General features: G+C 38.1%; 1 protein-coding gene across 1 annotated transcript in view; it reads right to left on the bottom strand.

The window, feature by feature from the left end:
• Positions 1 to 18,651, bottom strand: part of LOC108497022 (protein fantom-like) — a 39,618-nt gene that overhangs the window by 1,883 nt on the left and 19,084 nt on the right. The window contains exons 9-19 of the mRNA XM_017814308.1: positions 18,525 to 18,590; positions 17,481 to 17,660; positions 16,727 to 16,844; positions 15,145 to 15,597; positions 13,859 to 13,986; positions 12,865 to 12,948; positions 11,749 to 11,920; positions 10,520 to 10,644; positions 7,530 to 7,713; positions 4,734 to 4,818; positions 3,995 to 4,128 (exon numbers count right to left, since the gene is read on the bottom strand). Coding sequence (XP_017669797.1) covers positions 3,995 to 4,128; positions 4,734 to 4,818; positions 7,530 to 7,713; positions 10,520 to 10,644; positions 11,749 to 11,920; positions 12,865 to 12,948; positions 13,859 to 13,986; positions 15,145 to 15,597; positions 16,727 to 16,844; positions 17,481 to 17,660; positions 18,525 to 18,590 — 1,729 coding nt within the window. The remainder of the gene's footprint in view (positions 1 to 3,994; positions 4,129 to 4,733; positions 4,819 to 7,529; positions 7,714 to 10,519; positions 10,645 to 11,748; positions 11,921 to 12,864; positions 12,949 to 13,858; positions 13,987 to 15,144; positions 15,598 to 16,726; positions 16,845 to 17,480; positions 17,661 to 18,524; positions 18,591 to 18,651) is intronic.

Here is an 18,651-nt window from a genome sequence, read left to right as displayed (position 1 = left end):
CTAGAAACAAAGGAGTCCAAGAACCAGAATGTGCAACAATAAAAGTATTAATGTTGGAATTAACTTTGAAATAAAAAAACTATCGGTATAATAACTGCCTATATAAAATAATGATTTTTCACAATATGTAAATACAGATGTTCCAAACTCTGTTAAAGACATTATATGCATAGTTAGGAATAGTTTTAAGTAAAAATCTAACACTTAATGCATTTGCTACACTGTGTGCCTGATGGGTCCAAATCAGTTATTAGTATTTAAATAGTAAATTGGTTTTTTCAGTTGTTGCAATGCAAAATTATTTAAATTCCAAGCTTCTATGTGCTGTAAAAAAGTGAAGTGCAGACAAAGATGGTATACTATCTTCATCTTTGTGTACGTGCATTTTAAAGTAGTAGTTAAAATCTGTATTTTACAGAAATTACCAACATGATTTAAAATTTGATTTTACAATATCTAGGTAAGCCCAGAGCCAGAATCCCTGCTGCTGTGATTAAAACATGATGCTCAGTCAGAGGTGAGGCTCTTTCCCAGTTGTACCCATCAGTCTGGGGCACAAGGTTTGCTGTGAGTTCTCATCAGGCTGAACAAAGACAGCGGGCGTGTGGCAGGGAACTCTAAATGTTTTATTGTATTGTTGCCTTATCTGTGGCAACCAACCCACTGTTTAGGCTCAAAAGGTGTTGGCCAACAAGCCCCTGAATTCTTACAATACACTTCCACAACAGTGGTGGCCAACAAGTCCTTCATTTCGTACAGTGCACTTCACCAAGTTCTCCCCTCCCACAACCAACTGCTCAAAGGTGCTGGCACACAACCCACAGCCCACAACCCACAGCACACAACCCACAGCACACAACCCACAGTACACAGCACACAACCCACAGCACACAGCACACAACCCACAGCACACAGCACACAACCCACAGCACACAGCACACAACCCACAGCACACAACCCACANCAACCCACAGCACACAGCACACAACCCACAGCACACAGCACACAACCCACAGCACACAACCCACAGCACACAGCACACAACCCACAGCACACAGCCCACAGCACACAGCCCACAGCACACAGCCCACAACCCACAGCCCACAGCACACAACCCACAGCACACAGCACACAGCACACAGCCCACAGCACACAACCCACAGCACACAGCACACAACCCACAGCACACAGCACACAGCACACAGCCCACAGCACACAGCACACAACCCACAGCACACAGCACACAACCCACAGCACACAGCACATAACCCACAGCACACAGCCCACAGCACACAGCCCACAACCCACAGCCCACAGCACACAGCACACAACCCACAGCACACAGCACACAACCCACAGCCCACAGCCCACAGCACACAACCCACAGCACACAACCCACAGCACACAACCCACAGCACACAGCCCACAACCCACAGCACACAGCACACAGCACACAACCTACAGCACACAACCCACAGCACACAACCCACAGCACACAGCCCACAGCACACAGCACACAACCCACAGCACACAACCCACAGCACACAGCACACAGCCAAAGGTGTGCTGCCTGACAGGCCACAACACCACTACAGAGAGGGGCTGGCTCACAAGCACACACTTCACAAGCTCCCCACTCCCACAGCAAATGGAGCTGGGATAGAATAATGATAGCTGTTCTTTGCCAAAGCAAGGGGGGAGAGAAAACAAGACAGAAAAGAGAGAGGGAGAAAACAAAGAATGTCAGCAATCCTTAGATCCCACACTGGTCCTGCTGTGGGGATGGTCCAGAGCAAAAGAGAGAAAAAAAGAGAGCAAGGGGGCCCAATCCCCTTCCTTTTATAGTTAATCTGCTGCAGCCCCTTCTGTAAACTAGATTTTTTGTGCCATTTTGCTGCACGTGCACAGCCCCTTTGAGCCCTGTGGGCAGTGAGCTGGGGGGGACTGACCACGAGTGCCAAGCAGGGCAGGGAACTGGCTCAGCACACACTGCCCCACGGCTGCAGGACCCTCTCCTTCCATCACCTTTCCTGTCTGAACAGTCAGAATGCTTGAGACAAAACGTGCTCAGGCCTCATCCTCCACACCAGTCCTACCTAGAAAGCAGTGAGGCAGCCTTGGCACCTCCTGGAGGTGACTCCAGGAGGAATTGGAGTAAAACCAAATCATCCTGACAGCACATCTTTTCAGAGCCAATTATACAGCTGACTGAGGGCAAGGTTATGTATGAACTCCATCCACTGGGATAAGCACTCAGGACATGCAGTGATGCTGCATGGTACAGCTTCCAGGCTGCTGGGACAGAAGGAAAAACCCAGGATAAACCTTCCATCGTTTATGTCACTGAAAGAGTTATTACAGGACAGATTTGATGCTGTTCTTGGAGATCTGAGCCATTTTGTACATCCTTGGACAAATCACTCAGTGAACTTCAGGAGCAGACTTGAGGGAACAGTATTCTTTTTACTTACAAGAACAGCAGGATAACTGTAATTAATTATGTCAGAAGATATGATTAATTCTGTTTTCTCAGTTTTAGTGCTGTCATATTATCTCTGAGACATATTGTCAGATGTTTTGGCTACACTTCTTCACCCATCCTCTTGCTTAGCCATTCACTTAATTGCTTCAAATCTCAGGTAGGACACTTCTACACAATCAGCAGTGAAAGGACAAGAGATGAAAAACATATATGCTTGCAGTCCTCAAAGAGAATGAAGGAATGTTATCTGACTTAGGAATGACTATATTCATAGTAGTGTCCTATGAATGTCCCTGTGTCTATGTTTATTGTTTTTCCTTAAACCATTATCTCCCTCAGAGAATGTGTACAATATTACTTAGGAATTATATTTATTGTGCCCTTAAATTTAACAGAAGTCTGCATCCAGACTTAAAACCAGATCCTTTTAGAATGACTTTGTTCAAGAAAATATACTGATATATTCTTTTGCCATGATCTGACATATATTAATGTAAAATTAATTTCAATTCTCTGGAAGATCTACATTTTCAGAAAATATGCAATGTTATATGTTATGGATGCAATAAGACCCCCAAAAAACTGGATGGCATATGCAGGGAAGAGGAGAAGTGTGGATGGAAAAAGGAGAAAAAGTATTTCTAGTCCTTATTATCACTTTCATAGATAAAATTCACATAAAGTAAAAATTTGTTCAAATATCTGATGATTAGAGGAAGAAATGTTCCTCACAATATTGAAGCAGTTGGTTGTCATTACACAGTATTGATTAGCTTTTGACAGAACAGTAACTATTAACCAAACCCAGTCTTTTCTGTCCTAATAACCTTCTCAGATGATTATTAGAAGTTTTAAGAGTTTTGTGAAAGGTGATTTTCAAAAACTGTATTTACGTCACTAATCAATCATCAAATGGGAATTATGACAATGGGAGTTATGGCCATAAAATCCAGAACAAAAATAATCTCCCAGTGAGAGACTACAAAACACCTCTTTGGAGGAGATGTGCTTTTGTACTTGGAGAAAAGTCACTGGTGCAGAAAAGCTCACGTTGCTCAGTGACAGCAGGAAGTGCACCAAATCTGTACACTACTTTTCCAGAGTATAGGAATTTGATTCTTCTTAGAATTTTCCTTATCATGTTCCTGGAACTCTGATGCCTGCTTTGAGTACTTCAGCAACGGCGTGGATGCAAATGGTGCATGATAAATAACCTGGGTTTATTATAAGCAAATGAACTCAGTGGAAAAACAGAAGGGGGGGTGGTTTTCTTTTTCACTTAGTTCCAAGGGGGTTTTTTTAAGGTGTATCATGAAAGCTGCCAGGTGGAGGGTCCTGCCTTTGCAGACTTCTGCAAACAGATGTGGAAGCCATGAGTTAATATCAAAGCAGTTCAGACTGAAACAATGTCGAACAATTACTTGCACAGTAAGTCTTGCAAGGAAAAGTAGAAATCCAAGGGACAATTTTTAGGCTACAAAAGTCAACAAAAAAGAGATCTTTAAGACTTACCATCAATGTCTTGCTCAATGATATCTCTTTGCTTCTGGAATATCTCTTTCAAACTGACATAAGCGAAACCAATATCCTCACACTCAAGGTCCTGCTCGTCTTCTGGGGGATCACTGACCACTGTAAATTTTAGGCTAAACACGAAAAAGCCCCCCCCAAAAACAAACAAACAAACAAACAAGATATTTTACCTTCAAAAAAGGTTAAAAATCGAATAAAAAACCCATAAAAGAGGCAAACCCACACTATTTTAAAAGTGAATTATATTCAACATTTCCCACTGCAAGAATATTCTGAGATCATTTCTTTGAACTCTTCCCTCCTCCTTTAGGATTATTTAGCAGTACTTTTAGGACAGAGAGGTTGTAACCCCAGATCTTCAGGCTTATAGAACTGATTCATTTCCCCTCCTCCCATCACTCCATGGTACAATCCTTATTCACATGGCTATACCAACAACTAAACCGAATATTTGCTTTTCTTCCGTGAACTTAAATGACACTCGTTGCATTCAAACAGAGTTTTTCTACCAAACACATAATTGTGTTGTGTTGTTAGAGCTGACCTGACTTAGTGGCTTGTGCTGAGGCCAAAACCACTGGGACTGACAAAGGACAGGAATGCAGAGCTGACATTTGCTGTGTCTTGGCAAAGCCAAACTGTGAATGCTCGTGTCCTACCTCGAGTAGGACAAGGCAAACCATGAGCCCTGTAAGAGATTCCCAGCACTAATCTCTACCTGTCAGCAGGTGGATCTGCCTTCAGAAGAATCGACTTGAGATACTCTCTTTCTGCACCATTATGTGCCTTATCCACATTTATCACTGCAAAGGAAATCAAAATGAATATAATTAGTTATCAGTTGGTTTTAACCTTTTAGGAGAAAGGGCATGAAGAAAAGAACGACGAAAAATAAACGTTTCTTTTGGGCATCTTAGACTAAGAAGGTACCTTCTTTCTTGCAAATTAACTCTGTGGAATACTATAAAAACTCAGGATGCAAAAACTGAAGAAGTGCTAAAGGAATTACTTTTTTTTTTTTAAGAAAAAAATTTGCTAGGACAGAACTTGACTGAATATATATCCCTCTGAAGAACAAACATAGCTCTTTGGAACAGTTTTCTTTGGCTTTTGAGGGGAGGAGGAGCTAGAAATGCATCTGTCTTTAAATTCCAACATTTTTACTATTCCTTCTCTTCTGTTTACTCTGCCACTGTACTCACAACTGTTTTTTTTCACTCTCCACGTCACATTAAGGTTTCCTTTTCCTCTGCACTCAGGGAAATCTTTAACATATTTCACACTGTCTTCTACCATCCAAACCAGACTTATTTGTATAAACAGAAAGTACCAATTTACCAAGGAGCAGAGAGTATTGAATACAGCAGTATGAAGAAAAAGAAGTGCTCCTGAAATCAGCACAAGAAATCAAGAGGCAGCAGGGGCACAGATGGACAGAGAAGTTCAGAGGAGCTGCCTTATTAACAGACTCTTCCCTTTCCCATAAGCATCCAAAGTGGAATTCCCCAAGTTCACTACTTCTGCATCTAACACAGTTTTAAATGGAAATTATTTACAAACTTAAGGAGTTCAAATTCATTTCATCTAATGGAAAAATTCAGGCTAATGAGTAAAACATCCAGCAAAGAACTCCATTCAAGTCCGGGGAAAAAGATGAACTATGGTGAAAATATATTTTTAGATCCTGATGAATTTCACGTGTTTAAGCAATGAATCTCGTGAAGCATTCCATATCAGTTTAGATCTTTTTAAAACAGTCAGGCAGTTCCAGATATAGATAATATAAAATGTTTTATTTATTAAAGGAATTAGTAATTTTTAGATAATTTATGGATTTACCCTGATTTTCTCCATACAAAGGTCTAAAAGACTATTAGTTTCCTTCTAAGCTCAAAGTAAATTTCTTTCTACCCATGCAAATCTTATTTTTATTTAAGAAAATATTCAATTAACCTCAAATATTCAGCATACTCAAATCTAATTAGACATGACTGGAAGATGCAGTAAATTGTCCTAAAAGTCTGCAGTTTTATTTTCTATTCATCATAGTTTTGCTGCATTTCATGAGTTTAATTTTGCAGAGTTGATACTTAAACAACTAAAATGCTCAGACTGTAGCTAATATACACAGGAATCAGAACATTGCCTAAGAACTTTTATACCTTCTCAAAGCTTCTTATATTCCAAGCAATGAGAGTTCCTGAAGCAAGAGAAATTAAAAGCATTTAAAAGCTTTTAATGGCTTATGGTATTATTTCAATGAGGTTTTAAAAACATTACTGCAGTTATGTCTGCCTGTCTAGAACATTTGGAAGAGTTTACACCTCAGAGAAAGAGCCCTTAAACTGATGATTTATTTAGTGTATGATGGCAGAAATCCCACTGGTTTGGGTGGAAGCAAAGCCTCAGCCAATGGAAGACTCTGCAGCACTAGTTTTTGTGATCCTGCTTTTCTTTCCTAAAGCCTTACAAAGACTCTTTCTTTTTCAGAGTCACAGCAGTTCCCAGCTGTGTCCTGTCATCACGTGGGCGATGCCACCAGAGCAGTGGGTGATGTGGCACCTGCAGGGATTTCAGTCTTCAGGGTGAGCCAACAGTTTATGAGCTACCTACTTACTAAGTAAGGAAATTCCCTGGCAAGTTACAGCTCAAATCAGGTTTGTAGATGGTAGCAATTTTAAAGATCTGACTGTGACACCACTTCTGCAAAGCCACTTTTACAAAATTATTTAAAAAAAAAAATGTTTAATTTGAATGTCTGTATTAGTGGTTTGTCAAAAATAGCAAACTCATTCACCTGCTCCAGGATATTGTCACCTAAAAGTCCAAGACAACATGAAGCACTCAGACTGAATCTTAATTGAAACAGACTTTAACAGGAAAGAAAAAGTTAATGAATAATTGAAATACTAAGAAATAGCTGGGAAAATAATTAACAAGAGAATTATCAATTATTACAATAGTTCTATGTATGCCAGTAGTGTAAATATGAAGTATTATGAAATAGTTAGCAATGTCTTAGTATTAAACATGGGTGAATAGTTTCCCATATTAAAAAGTTGTTATTTGTATTTGCAAGTGATGATCAAGTCCAGTTACATATTCTCTTTTCAACTGTATTTTAGTTGTATGTGGTTAGACAGAATGGTTTTCCTTTGCTGTACCATCATGTAAATAGAAAAATTAGTTCATCGTGCCCTTTTAAAAAGAATATACAAATTTGTTATGCATACTCTAATTTTAAAATTTACATGCTACCAGCATATTTAAATATATTGTGATGTTACTATTTCATGCACGAGCCTACTTCAGTATTTCATTTTGTACTTGAAAATTGCATCTTTACCTCATTTCTTAAAAACCACCATGAATATTTCCCAAAATATTTGGAAAACAGACAAATGCAGTGGGCACACAGACCAACCCAACTGCTGTGGCCAGACAGGCTTTACTGCAGGCGTTCCCATGTGCCCCAGCTGAAGGGAAGGAGCCTGCTCAGGAACCTCCCACGCACCAGTGCTGTAGTTGTAGTGGATCCTCTGAGCACCCGTGGGTTTGGGGAGTGACAGGGGGGTCTCCTCTGCAAGGAAATCGTTTAATCTGCATTCCACAAACAGCTGCTGGATTGTTTCATCCGAGGTGATCCGTGAGTCAGTCAGACCAAGGGAGGTGATTTTAATCCGGATTTTTTCCGCTTCCTGTTTAAAAACAAAACGCAAAATGAACACCCCACAAACATTCATACGTGTAAACCATCAGCTATTTTGTCTGATTAATGCTGACTGACTGATTTTTACATATACACAAGGAGACTCCAAAGCCCCAGGGTTTGTACTGAAGACTGTTGTTGCCAGAGATGCTGATTTCTATTTGATGTTTAAAATATTTTTGCAATAGCCACAGTCTGCTGGAGATTAGGTTATCTTTATGTACAAATGCTGTCTGAAGCAGAAATTTCAGCTGTCATCATTTTTAGCTACACAGCAAACTGATCTTGTAACTGCTTAAAACAGTTGCAGTGATACTGGGGACGAAAGTTTTCCAGATGAAAGAGAATCGTTAGTGCCTCCTGCAGTTCAATAAAAATCCATCAAGTCACAAATTGTTAGGCATGTAAAGTCACAATGTATTTGCAAGGAACTGAATGGCAAATACTGAACTTTCCCAGGTAAATCTAACGTACCTTTACAAGTTAAAATTAACAATATGGTAATAAAAGTAATATCCCAATTGTTCTTCACCAGAGTCTTTTTTTATTGTCTTTAACTGAAGCTGCATTTTTCTGTTCCTTATATGAAATTTTCATACTGTTCTGCAAAGTCTGGAGTACTTGTGTGCAGATAACTTTTAATAAGTTTGATGTATTTAAGTGGGAATGTCAGACTCAAGAGAAAGAATCACAAACAGTGCCCTGGTTAACTCTGTAATTCAAAGACAGAAAAGCCACTGTGGCATCAAAGTTGGAATACCCAGGTGAGCACTCAAAGATGACATTCTTCAAAGAGCAAACAGTACAGAAATGTCAAAGAATGGTTTTTGCTTCTTTCTTTTCAGGTTCATAACTTCATTAGAAATATTTCCCCCATACTGAAATATTTTGACAACTTTTGATTGTACACTTAAATCACCTGAAGGACTAAACCATATTCAAAAGATTAGCTTTCTAGACTCTGTCAGAACTGCAAATCAATATTCTTATTTATTATGGAGATAGCTTACATTTTTCCAAGCAAATTATATAATTAAACTGAAAAGCAGGTATATCCTATTGTAAAAATATCCATCATAGAGAACACTTTCCATTGCTGTCAAGTTCTTTCAGTACTTGATGAAGAATTTTACCCTCTTCTTTCAAAACATTTCCTTTTATTATGTATCTTAAGCCACTTCACCTAAAACCCCAAATCTGATTATTTTAATAAGGTTATTTTACTATTCAGTTGATTAATGGAAATTTAACTAGGATGACAGAAAAAATTCCACACCATTCTGTCTCCACTAATCCAGCTGGCAATACTACTGGAATTGGCACAGAACGATGGAAGAGTTAAAGGAATTCTTCTCCTAAAATCTGGTAAGTCAAATAACTGCCAAGGATCATTACAGTGATGGTCCTTGACTTGAATTATGGTTTTCATGTTCAAATTTGTAAATAAAATGAAACAAAATGAAGTATTCCATGATTAATCCTACATCATAGACAAGAAGAAGCAAATGGTACAGCCAGGCACTGGAAAATCTGTTAGATATCCCTTGTGATTAATGTAAGAAATAACCATGAACTGTCTAATTTGCAACATGCAAAAAACCCCCAGTGTGATCTTAAATGGCTTAAACAGTTTGGCAGATTTACAGGATAATTAGCACAATGATTTCTAAAAATCACAAAATGTATTTACAGTATTTGATTACCAGAAGGGTAATTATCTTAAAAGACAGTAATTTTTAATCTTTAAAAAAGCCCCCCAAATTCAGTAACAATTTTGACACGCCATATTCTATAACTAGCTCAAGAATTCAAACAAACCAATGCATGCTTTTAAAATCCAACTTGTATCAAATGTGTTGCCTTAGTATTTTATAGCTTTTATTATTTTATCTACCCTTCATGAACAGGCCCTTTGTTACCAGAGGAACAGACCAGTGGAGAAAGGCAGAAACAGATGAACCTGAAATGAACCTACACACAAAACTGTCTCAGAAATTCTCATTATTTCTTAAATAATTTTGATAAAATAAAATACAGGATGACTAGAAAAGTACCAAGCAACTGTATTATAGTTTGAATTAATACTGATAAGTAGCAGTCCTTTTAGTTCTCAAAATTACAGATGAAAATTTTTTAACGTTTTACATATAAATAATTCAATCTTCAAAAGTACCTCCTGTATCTTTCTTAAGAACATAGAAGTGACAGCATTTCTACACATCTGTGTAGCTGAAGATGTGTAACAGCTTTTAAGATGTACCTTTTACAGCTTATAAAAAAAGGAGCAATATTTCTCATCCGTGTTTCTTGTTGCTAGTTACTTTGTAAGATGTCACAGAACCTTGAAAAGAGCACTTCAAAAAAATCAAATTACCTCTAGGATACCCCACTGCAGAACACTAAAAATGGTTAAAACTGACTGGATATAAAATTACACCCCTGGTCCTTTAAAAGAAGGTCTGTTTGTTCTAAAACCCCCTGAGGAGACCAAGCCCTCTTCTGGTAGTGGAGGAAAGAATATTAAGAGGCATTATAAAGTGGAGTCACAATTCACTGAAGAAATGGCAATAAACACAACAATAATAGGAAAAGATGGTCCAAAAGAAGGAGTGGTTTAACCAACAAAGGCAAGATGTCACTATTTTGTATATTATGACTTCCTGTCCTGAATTGCTGGTTTTAAGAAGTCAAGAGATTGGATACTCTGCATGTACAACTTCACTGACAACTGATGTTAGATAGAGCAAAGCTACTCTTAGAGGACATTAGGCTTGAACTATTTTTCTCAGTCTTACCAAATTGCCATAGATACTCTGATTCAGCTGTTTAATATTTGTGGATACTGGACTTGAAATAATACAGTCATCACTGTCAGTTTTTATTGATTCAACAGCATCATCCTCTTGTCTATCATCTTGATCTGAAAAAAAAAATCAATGTAGCTAAAACCTTTATTTTAGACAATCTGAGACTTGCTGAGAAATCTGATAGTAATACATTTCCTTTTCTAATACATAAAGAATAAGTGCCAGGTAAATCTTCTCTTCATTGCAGAAGGTTAATACTGCAAATCAATGACCTTTAGAGTCACAGAAACTGTATTTTTTTCCTGGTTTGTTAAAAAAATAGTAATATTTCCCAGATGAAAGGTGGCAAATAGAATGACATAAGTCCTGTGATGAACTGAGGATGAACAACTGTTAGCTTTATATAAGAATATGGCCTGAATTTGTGGATTTCCTCTGACTTCCTTTAAAACCATGCACATGTAAAAGAAGAATGCACCTTTTTTTTTTTAATAAAAAGGTAATTCTGTATGCAGATGGATTATTTTCTAGAGCATTCAGGGTTTTTTTTTTCTCTGAAGCAAATGACTTATAATAAAGACAACATCACGTTTTTCCAGTCTTTCTAAGGAATTCTTATGCAGAAGCTGAAAACAATTAAACACAAAATTTTAGCATTCTGCTTGTGCTTTTACTTTTAATTTGGTAATGTGGACTTGGTTTATTTCAGTACTAAACAGTTTAAGCTCAGAGGTGGAAGAGGATTACATAATCTTTAAAAAAATCTTAAATAAATTATATAATCTTAAATAAATCTTTATAGCTTATATAATCTTTAAATAAATCTGCCTCTAACACCTTTAAGTCACAGATGTGATAAGGGATACCACTCCTCTCACTGTCTGAAAGGATTTCTGACACCAGCACTGGCTGTTACCTGCACCCAAAAGGAGCATATTCATTAAAACAGTCTTTAGAACAGCCTATTTCTAAGAGAGAATATAAATATCCTTTAATATTTTATGAATCTAGGTAAGATACCAGATTTTTGCAATCAACTACAATCCAGTTTCCACTTGGGAAGATCATCCACCACCCAGCTCCAGCTTGTAAAGCACCCCAGAATCTCAGTTTCTCATCATGAGGCAGCTCCCACTGCTAGTAAGAAATGCTCATGAAAATGGAAAGAGCCACAGATTTCTGAAATACAGCTACTTACTAACAAAAATGAATTCTACCTTCTGGTTCCAGTTCTTCAATGACTTCTGTCTCATCTGCAGAAGGAACTGATGTTTGCTCAGGTAACTGCTGCTCAGAGAGATGTGAGAGCTCTTCTTTCCCCTGCTGAATTTCTTCAGCCACCTCCTTCCCCTGATCCTCTGATGGCTGTTTAACCTCCTGCACCACACGCTGTAGAAAAAAATACACTTACAGGCTGTATAACATTCCTTGAACAGTAAAAGCTACTCAAGTTCAAAACTTGAACAGTTGTGGCCCACATTCATTATCCACAGCCTTTAAACAACTGTATTGCTTATGAATGCAGGAAACAGCTGGCTTTTAATTAATGCAACACATTATTATTATTATTATTATTATTATTATTATTATTATTATTATTATTATTATGTAATATTAATACTCATAACCTTTTAAAATTACCTGTTGAAAAACTTTCCTTTACTTACTGGATTTAATTAAAGGATTAAAGACAGCCTATTCTTAGTTCTCTGAAGACAAATTATTTCAGATCAAATGAAAATTTACAGTATGCAGCAGAGATGTTTGAGTTAGTTCCACACAGACTCTCCCAGACTCTGGCAGGATGTGCAGATGACAGTGTATCCCACATTTAGCAGTGTAATTGTTTTCCCAGCGTGTGCAATCTCAGCTGATAAATCTCATTCAAAGGGTGACTCTGAACTGTGTCCTGTTGCATCTCACTGGCACAACACCCAGGAGCTGTTTGGATCATGCTTGCTTTCTCCAGAGCCATTTCTGTGCTGGTGCAAGGGGTGCACTGTACAGAGACACTTTAATAATGCAGAGAGCTGAGAACCACAGTGCAGAGGGACTGGATTGGTCCTGAGAGAATTTGCCCTAAGCCTGTGCAAGGTGAAGCTTGTGCAGTGTGGAGCACATCAAGCACTTGGGAGGGTGTCACACAAATATCCCTGCACTGTGTTCCCCCCCTGTGTGCAGTACTGTGCTGTCACTCAATGCCTGGGACATGCCAGGACTGTGCTGGTAAAATAATCAAGTGTTCTTGATTATTAGTTCTACACACTGTCCATACTGAGCCATAAGTAGCCTTTCATGCTTCAGCATGTGTGACAAGAATAATTAGAACTTACTGCTCCCTGTATTGCACTGAGATCCAGAAAAGAGACCCTCCTGTCTGCCTGTGCTGCTCGCTGCCTCCGGCTGGGGGGTGGTTTCTGTCACCAAACAAAGACAGGAAGAGCATTTATTGCCACAGTCTGACCATCTGATATTACAGTAATTAGGAGAGCCCCTGATTTGGCTCAAAGCCAAGTCTGATGGCACTAAATTCAATTCTAAATGGATGAGATGATTTAGCAGAACTCACACACGACACACTTCTCAGGTTACATCATGGAACCCATTGAGATTTTCATGTAATATAAACTTACATTATAAAATAATATAAAACATTAAAGTTACTCCAGACCTAGAGTAATTTAAACAGCTTAGATTAAAAAAAGCCCATTAAAAACTCTAGTTAATACATTTCCACCTGATAGCTTTTATTTCTTAATCAACTGTTATGTTTGGAAGTCCCTTCTTTTTCTGTGACTCTTATTTTAACTTGATTGTACTGTGCATTATATTACCAAAATTCTCTTCAATATCCAGTAAAAAACCCAATAAAAAACCCAAAGTGAAGTAATATCATAATACTCAAACATTTCTGAGTATTTTCTCAGAGACTTTTCTGAACAACCCATTCTAGTGATCTGACACCTAGTTGGTTTAACATTCATGAATATTGTACTAGAATAACATGGTCACAAAATCTGTCATGGCTTAAAAAAATTAAATATAATACTTTCAAATGTTCTGATGACAATTTCAGTAAAAATAAATAACTGAATTTAAGACTTTGCCTCTTTGGGAAAGGTATAATTCAACTGGTTCTTGAACTCTTTATATGAAAAACCTGTCATTCAACTGCTGTTTTCCAGTTCAAGAATCTTTAACTCCGTTAACTTTCAACACATCAAGACTTGAATTAAACTATGTGAACTGAAAAAGAAAATTAGGCCACCCTGAAGCTTCTCTTCTCCATGAAGTAATTCTCTCTGTGAAGCAGAGACCCAAACATACCTGGGATGGCTGTTCATGTTCCCTAAAACTGGATGTCTGTTTGTAGGGAATAATGGCTTGATCCATAGGAACTTGTAACCTGACCCAGTATTCTATGGTACCGTAATTTTGAACATGTCCTGTTTTTCCTAAGGAATAAATAAGGGATTGCATTAATTTTCATTTCAAAAATAAAGCCCTTCAGTAAAAAGCTAGGAAGCCCCACAAATTAGAGATTAGCTGACTTGTGCCTGTGCATTATGACAGTGTTTGTAACAAGAGATCTGTAGCTCATGTTAGAAACAGAAACAACTCCTCTGGCTCCACATGTATGATCCAAAATTCAAAATATGACTTTTTCATACTGTAATCTGCAATACTTATTGTGCAAGGTGTAGAGTGAGTTCAAGTCAAGTTCATTATTTTAATCTCTTCAAAGCAAATAAAGCTTAGGACAGTTTTGTATGTCAACAGTTGGAAGTGTCCCAAAAAGTGGTATGTAATTTAAATTACTGGCAAAAGTATCACTTTATAAGGGCTTATTAAACCAGATTCTTTACAAAAGTGGGCAGTTAGAGCTCACTGAATATGCTGATCTGACATTTTTGAAAGTAAAAGCAAGCAGCACAGAACATTCAATACTTCTTAAGAGTGTCTTGTCCAGGATACCTTAGAATTATTTTTAAATTATGCACAATTTTAAAATAATGCACAAAATGTAAACCAACATCCCCACAGATTATTCATATAATATATGAAATATTATTAACCATAATCTCCATAGTTTGCACCTTTTTGATGCTTTGCAACTATTATATGAAGACCTTTGTCCTCCCAGTTTAAATTACACCGTTTCTTCCTTTATTTATTGATAAGGAGTAAGAGGATATATTGCTGACATTTGGGCCAGATAGAAAGCCCTGATATTTGATATGGGTGAAGTGGGGGTCCCTCCCAGTTCGGTTTTTTTCCCCCCTTTTACCCTAAGCCATTACGAGCAAAGCTGCACCTGGCCAAGCTTTCCCACCACAGCTGGTAGAGCCACCAGAACCTGCTGCACATCCCACAGAAAGCAGCCCTCTGCAGAAAGCAGCCCTCTGTAGAAAGCAGCCCTCTGCAGAAAGCAGCCCTCTGTAGAAAGCAGCCCTCTGTGGAAAGCAGCCCTCTGTGGAAAGCAGCCCTCTGTAGAAACCTTGGGTTTTTCTCCTTTTGAACCAGTAATAGGCAAATTCAGTTTTTGCCCAAATACACACGGCTTCCACTTACAGCAGGGTATCAGACAGAGCACTCTGTGCCATTTGAATTACCAGCTAAGTTTGCTGTGCTGTGGATCCTGCCGTTGTCCTCCAGGATGCCCCTGAAGCTGAGGTGGCAGGCGGCCAGGGTTTGGTACTCGACGCCGTAGGCGCGGTGCAGCTCCAGGGTGACGCTGCTCTGCTGGATGTAGTGGCAGAAGGTGTCGTCAGCCTGCACCAGGTACTGGGAGGTGAAGTCATAGCATGGGGCACCTCCACGGACTACTGGGCTTATCTGAAGTTCAAAGTCATAGAAGGCATAAGTACAGAAAGTTGCAGGTTCCTGGTCACCGAAAGCGTGCATGGCTTCGGGAGAGAAGATCGCTTTGCTGATGTGAATTTCAAAAAGGTTCTCTCCTTTCTCTAAATGAATAGTTTCAACAAATCCATCCATGGGATCACCTGGGGATATTTCTGGTCTGGACTTAGGGGATTTTGCATCGTAGACGATATCTCTTAGTTGGGCTGCAACAGATAAAACAGAGCTATAATACGACTGTCTTTTTAAAAATCAAATATAATTAATGGTTGAGTAGAAAGGATAAAAGCCTAACTCGATTCTATGAACAATGTTACTTTCTTAAAGGCACTACCAAAAAGAAGAAATCACACTTTAAATCATACATTCTCACTGAGAACACTGACAACAATCAAGAGGATTTCTCAGTGGCCCTGCTTCAGTAACCATAAAAACAGGCCCCTAACAGTTATTATCAGGTTACAAAGGAGTTAAAAAGCAAGAATTCAGAAGTTTGATGCACTGTTCAAAATAAGTATCACTGTGCAAATGTACCAGAGATTTAAGATGCATGTTTTTGTAGGGAAAGAAACAATGCATCTGACTTTTAACATCTGTGGGTAGGACTCTCAGCAAAACCCTTTCCCTGTTGCCCAGCTTTGGGTGGTCAGTGGTTAACATGTGGCTAACAAAGGCCAGAGAGGGCTCTGAGCAGCCTGGGCCAGTGGGAGGTGTTCAAAATCAGTCCCAAACCAAGCTGTTCTAAGATTCTGTGATTCTGTGAAATCAAAATACGTGCTTACAGACCCAGGACATAAACCATGATGCAACTTGGAAGACAAAACATGAGAATTGTTACAACATCAGGCTTTGTAAGATTTTCTATTTCAGGTTTCTTATGCACCTTTTACACAGTGAAGTCATTAAAAAACTATTTGAAATTCATCCTGTTGAAATAATATGTCAGTATATTATAACATGACTTCAGGGTTTTTAGCAACAGGAGGTGATTCTGTAATGACAGGACTGCAAAACAAAAGGCTGACCATAAACATATGATTTACTTAAAAAAATCAAGTTTGGTAATTTTATTCTTATTCAGCAATAGCTGCAGCACAATCTGCTTTGTTGGATTTTGTTTGATTAGTAACTGTCATTGAAGTCAACAAAATAATTTTCCATGAAAGAACTAACCTTTCTACCAGTTTTAGGAATGGAAAAGTGTTTCGAGTGAAGAACAGATTTACAACAGTAATTTACAAGAGATAAAATATAAAAAAAAAAAATTAGAGAGGAATCATATAATGTGCTGGGTTGGAAAGGACTCATCAGGATCACTGAGTCCAATAAAGATACCTTCTAGTTTTCTAATCCGTGCAGCTCTGATATCAAGAAGGTGGGCATCCTGTTCCAGCTTGAACTCGTAGTCTTTCTGTATCCTTTCCATCTTTTTAGTCATTGTTTCTACTTCAGTCTGAAAAAAAATTCACGTAAAAATGACTTTTGAGGCTTGTCTGCACTGATATTGCAAATGCTTCTGGCAACAAATTAAAAGAGTTAGATTTGAGGTAAAAACATTTACAGCACCCAAAAATGCAGCAGTTTTTAATACATCAATGCAGCAATCAGTTCTAATTTCAGCAAAACCTAAACACATTATTCAGAAAAACAGAGTAGCTGTTCTTTCAGGACAATGTTCCTAACAGTTTCTTTAATAAGTCTGTTATTTTAAACTTAATCGAATGAGAAGTCAAAATATGATCAGCAATAATCCAGCAGAAGAGAGTGAAAGCAGAAAGGGAAGCTTATCAGATAAGCACAGTTACTGTCTTACCTGAAGAGCTGATAAGGGCTCAGAGATAATGCCAAGGAAGCACAGCTTGAGGGCTCTGATCAGGATGAGTTAAAAGACTACAATTATATTCGTTGGGACCTCAGGTTTTTTTCAAACAATACTTTCAACACCACCAAATTTTGTGTTCAGTTCCCTATGCACAGGCTGCCTTTGTTGCTTGCTGAATTTGCAAGTCTTGATTATTGCAGGTGCCAAAGCTACAAATGTTAAAACCCTAGTATCAGGTTATTTTCCACTGTAAAAAGAGTTTAGTACCTGGTAATCTTTGCTAATTTTGTGCTGCATAATTAACATATTCCTTGTCTTCTCAAGTTCTTGCACTGTTTCTGCATGTGTTAATTGCAGCTCCCTTATGGAGTGTTCTGAATCTTTATGGATCTCATCTTCTGGTTTTTCCAAAATCAGAGGGTCCCCATTCTTCTGCTGCTTTCGATCCTGGAGCAAGTTAAAAAAAAAATTACCAGAACAAACATTTGCAAAAGGTTTGGACCTATTTGTGCCTGACTAAATGCAACACTGGGATATACTTGTGGTAAACCAAGAAGACAGTCAGCAGAACTTTATAAATTTTGAGCACACAAAAATAGGAAGGAGGCAGACTAGAAAGTGTCGGGGTTGTATTAAGCAATGTAATCTTTTGATTACCAGGCACCAGTTAAAGCACATCAGCCATTCAGAAGCAATCACTCCTGTCTATCCAATGAAAATACACACTTGTTAATACATTTGCCTTTTCTATAATTAATAATCCTGCTTCAGTGAATGTATAAAATCTGAATTATTATTCTCAAGTCTACGTTACTTCTGTTATTAATGCTGGGGTTTTAATTTTCATCGAGGGTTTTTCGGTGGGTTTTTTTCTTTCTTTTTTTCATTATCCTTACATAATTATCATTTGCATTTCTGTTGCAGAAAAAGATTATATTTACAGTAAACACTTCCTCAAGAAAATAAAATGTAAGTCACTCAGTGGAAACTTGCTGCAAATTTTCTGAGTATTTTTGGTTTTCTGTTTCAATAAACAGAGAGAAGTTGCTAAGCATTGCTGTGTCCCACATTAGAACTTCCCTGCTTATGGTCTGCTCGCAGAAATCACAGAATTAGTGAACAAAATTGCCTTTAACAAACATTATAGGAAGAACAAAATGGCCTGGTAAGTCATTTGACTGAGAAAAATGGCTGCGAATCTGATTTAAAATAACAGAATTAATGCAAAATATATAGACTCCTAGATGGTTTGCACTGGAAGGGATCCTACAGATCATCTAGTTCCTCATAGGCTTACGCTGTGTAAATTACCTTTATAAGCACGAGAGCTTCATTGAGTTCTGCCACATCAACATCAGCTTCCTGAAACTTAGGGCAAAGGTGTCATCAGATGGGAATCAAAGAACAAGATACATTCTCAACAGACATGCCACTTCGC

Source organism: Lepidothrix coronata, unplaced genomic scaffold, assembly GCF_001604755.1.
Source record: "Lepidothrix coronata isolate B3197 unplaced genomic scaffold, Lepidothrix_coronata-1.0 Scaffold2, whole genome shotgun sequence".
NCBI lineage: Eukaryota > Metazoa > Chordata > Aves > Passeriformes > Pipridae > Lepidothrix > Lepidothrix coronata.
The sequence above is the reverse complement of the archived record's forward strand: the minus strand, read 5'-3'. Positions and strand labels throughout refer to the sequence as shown.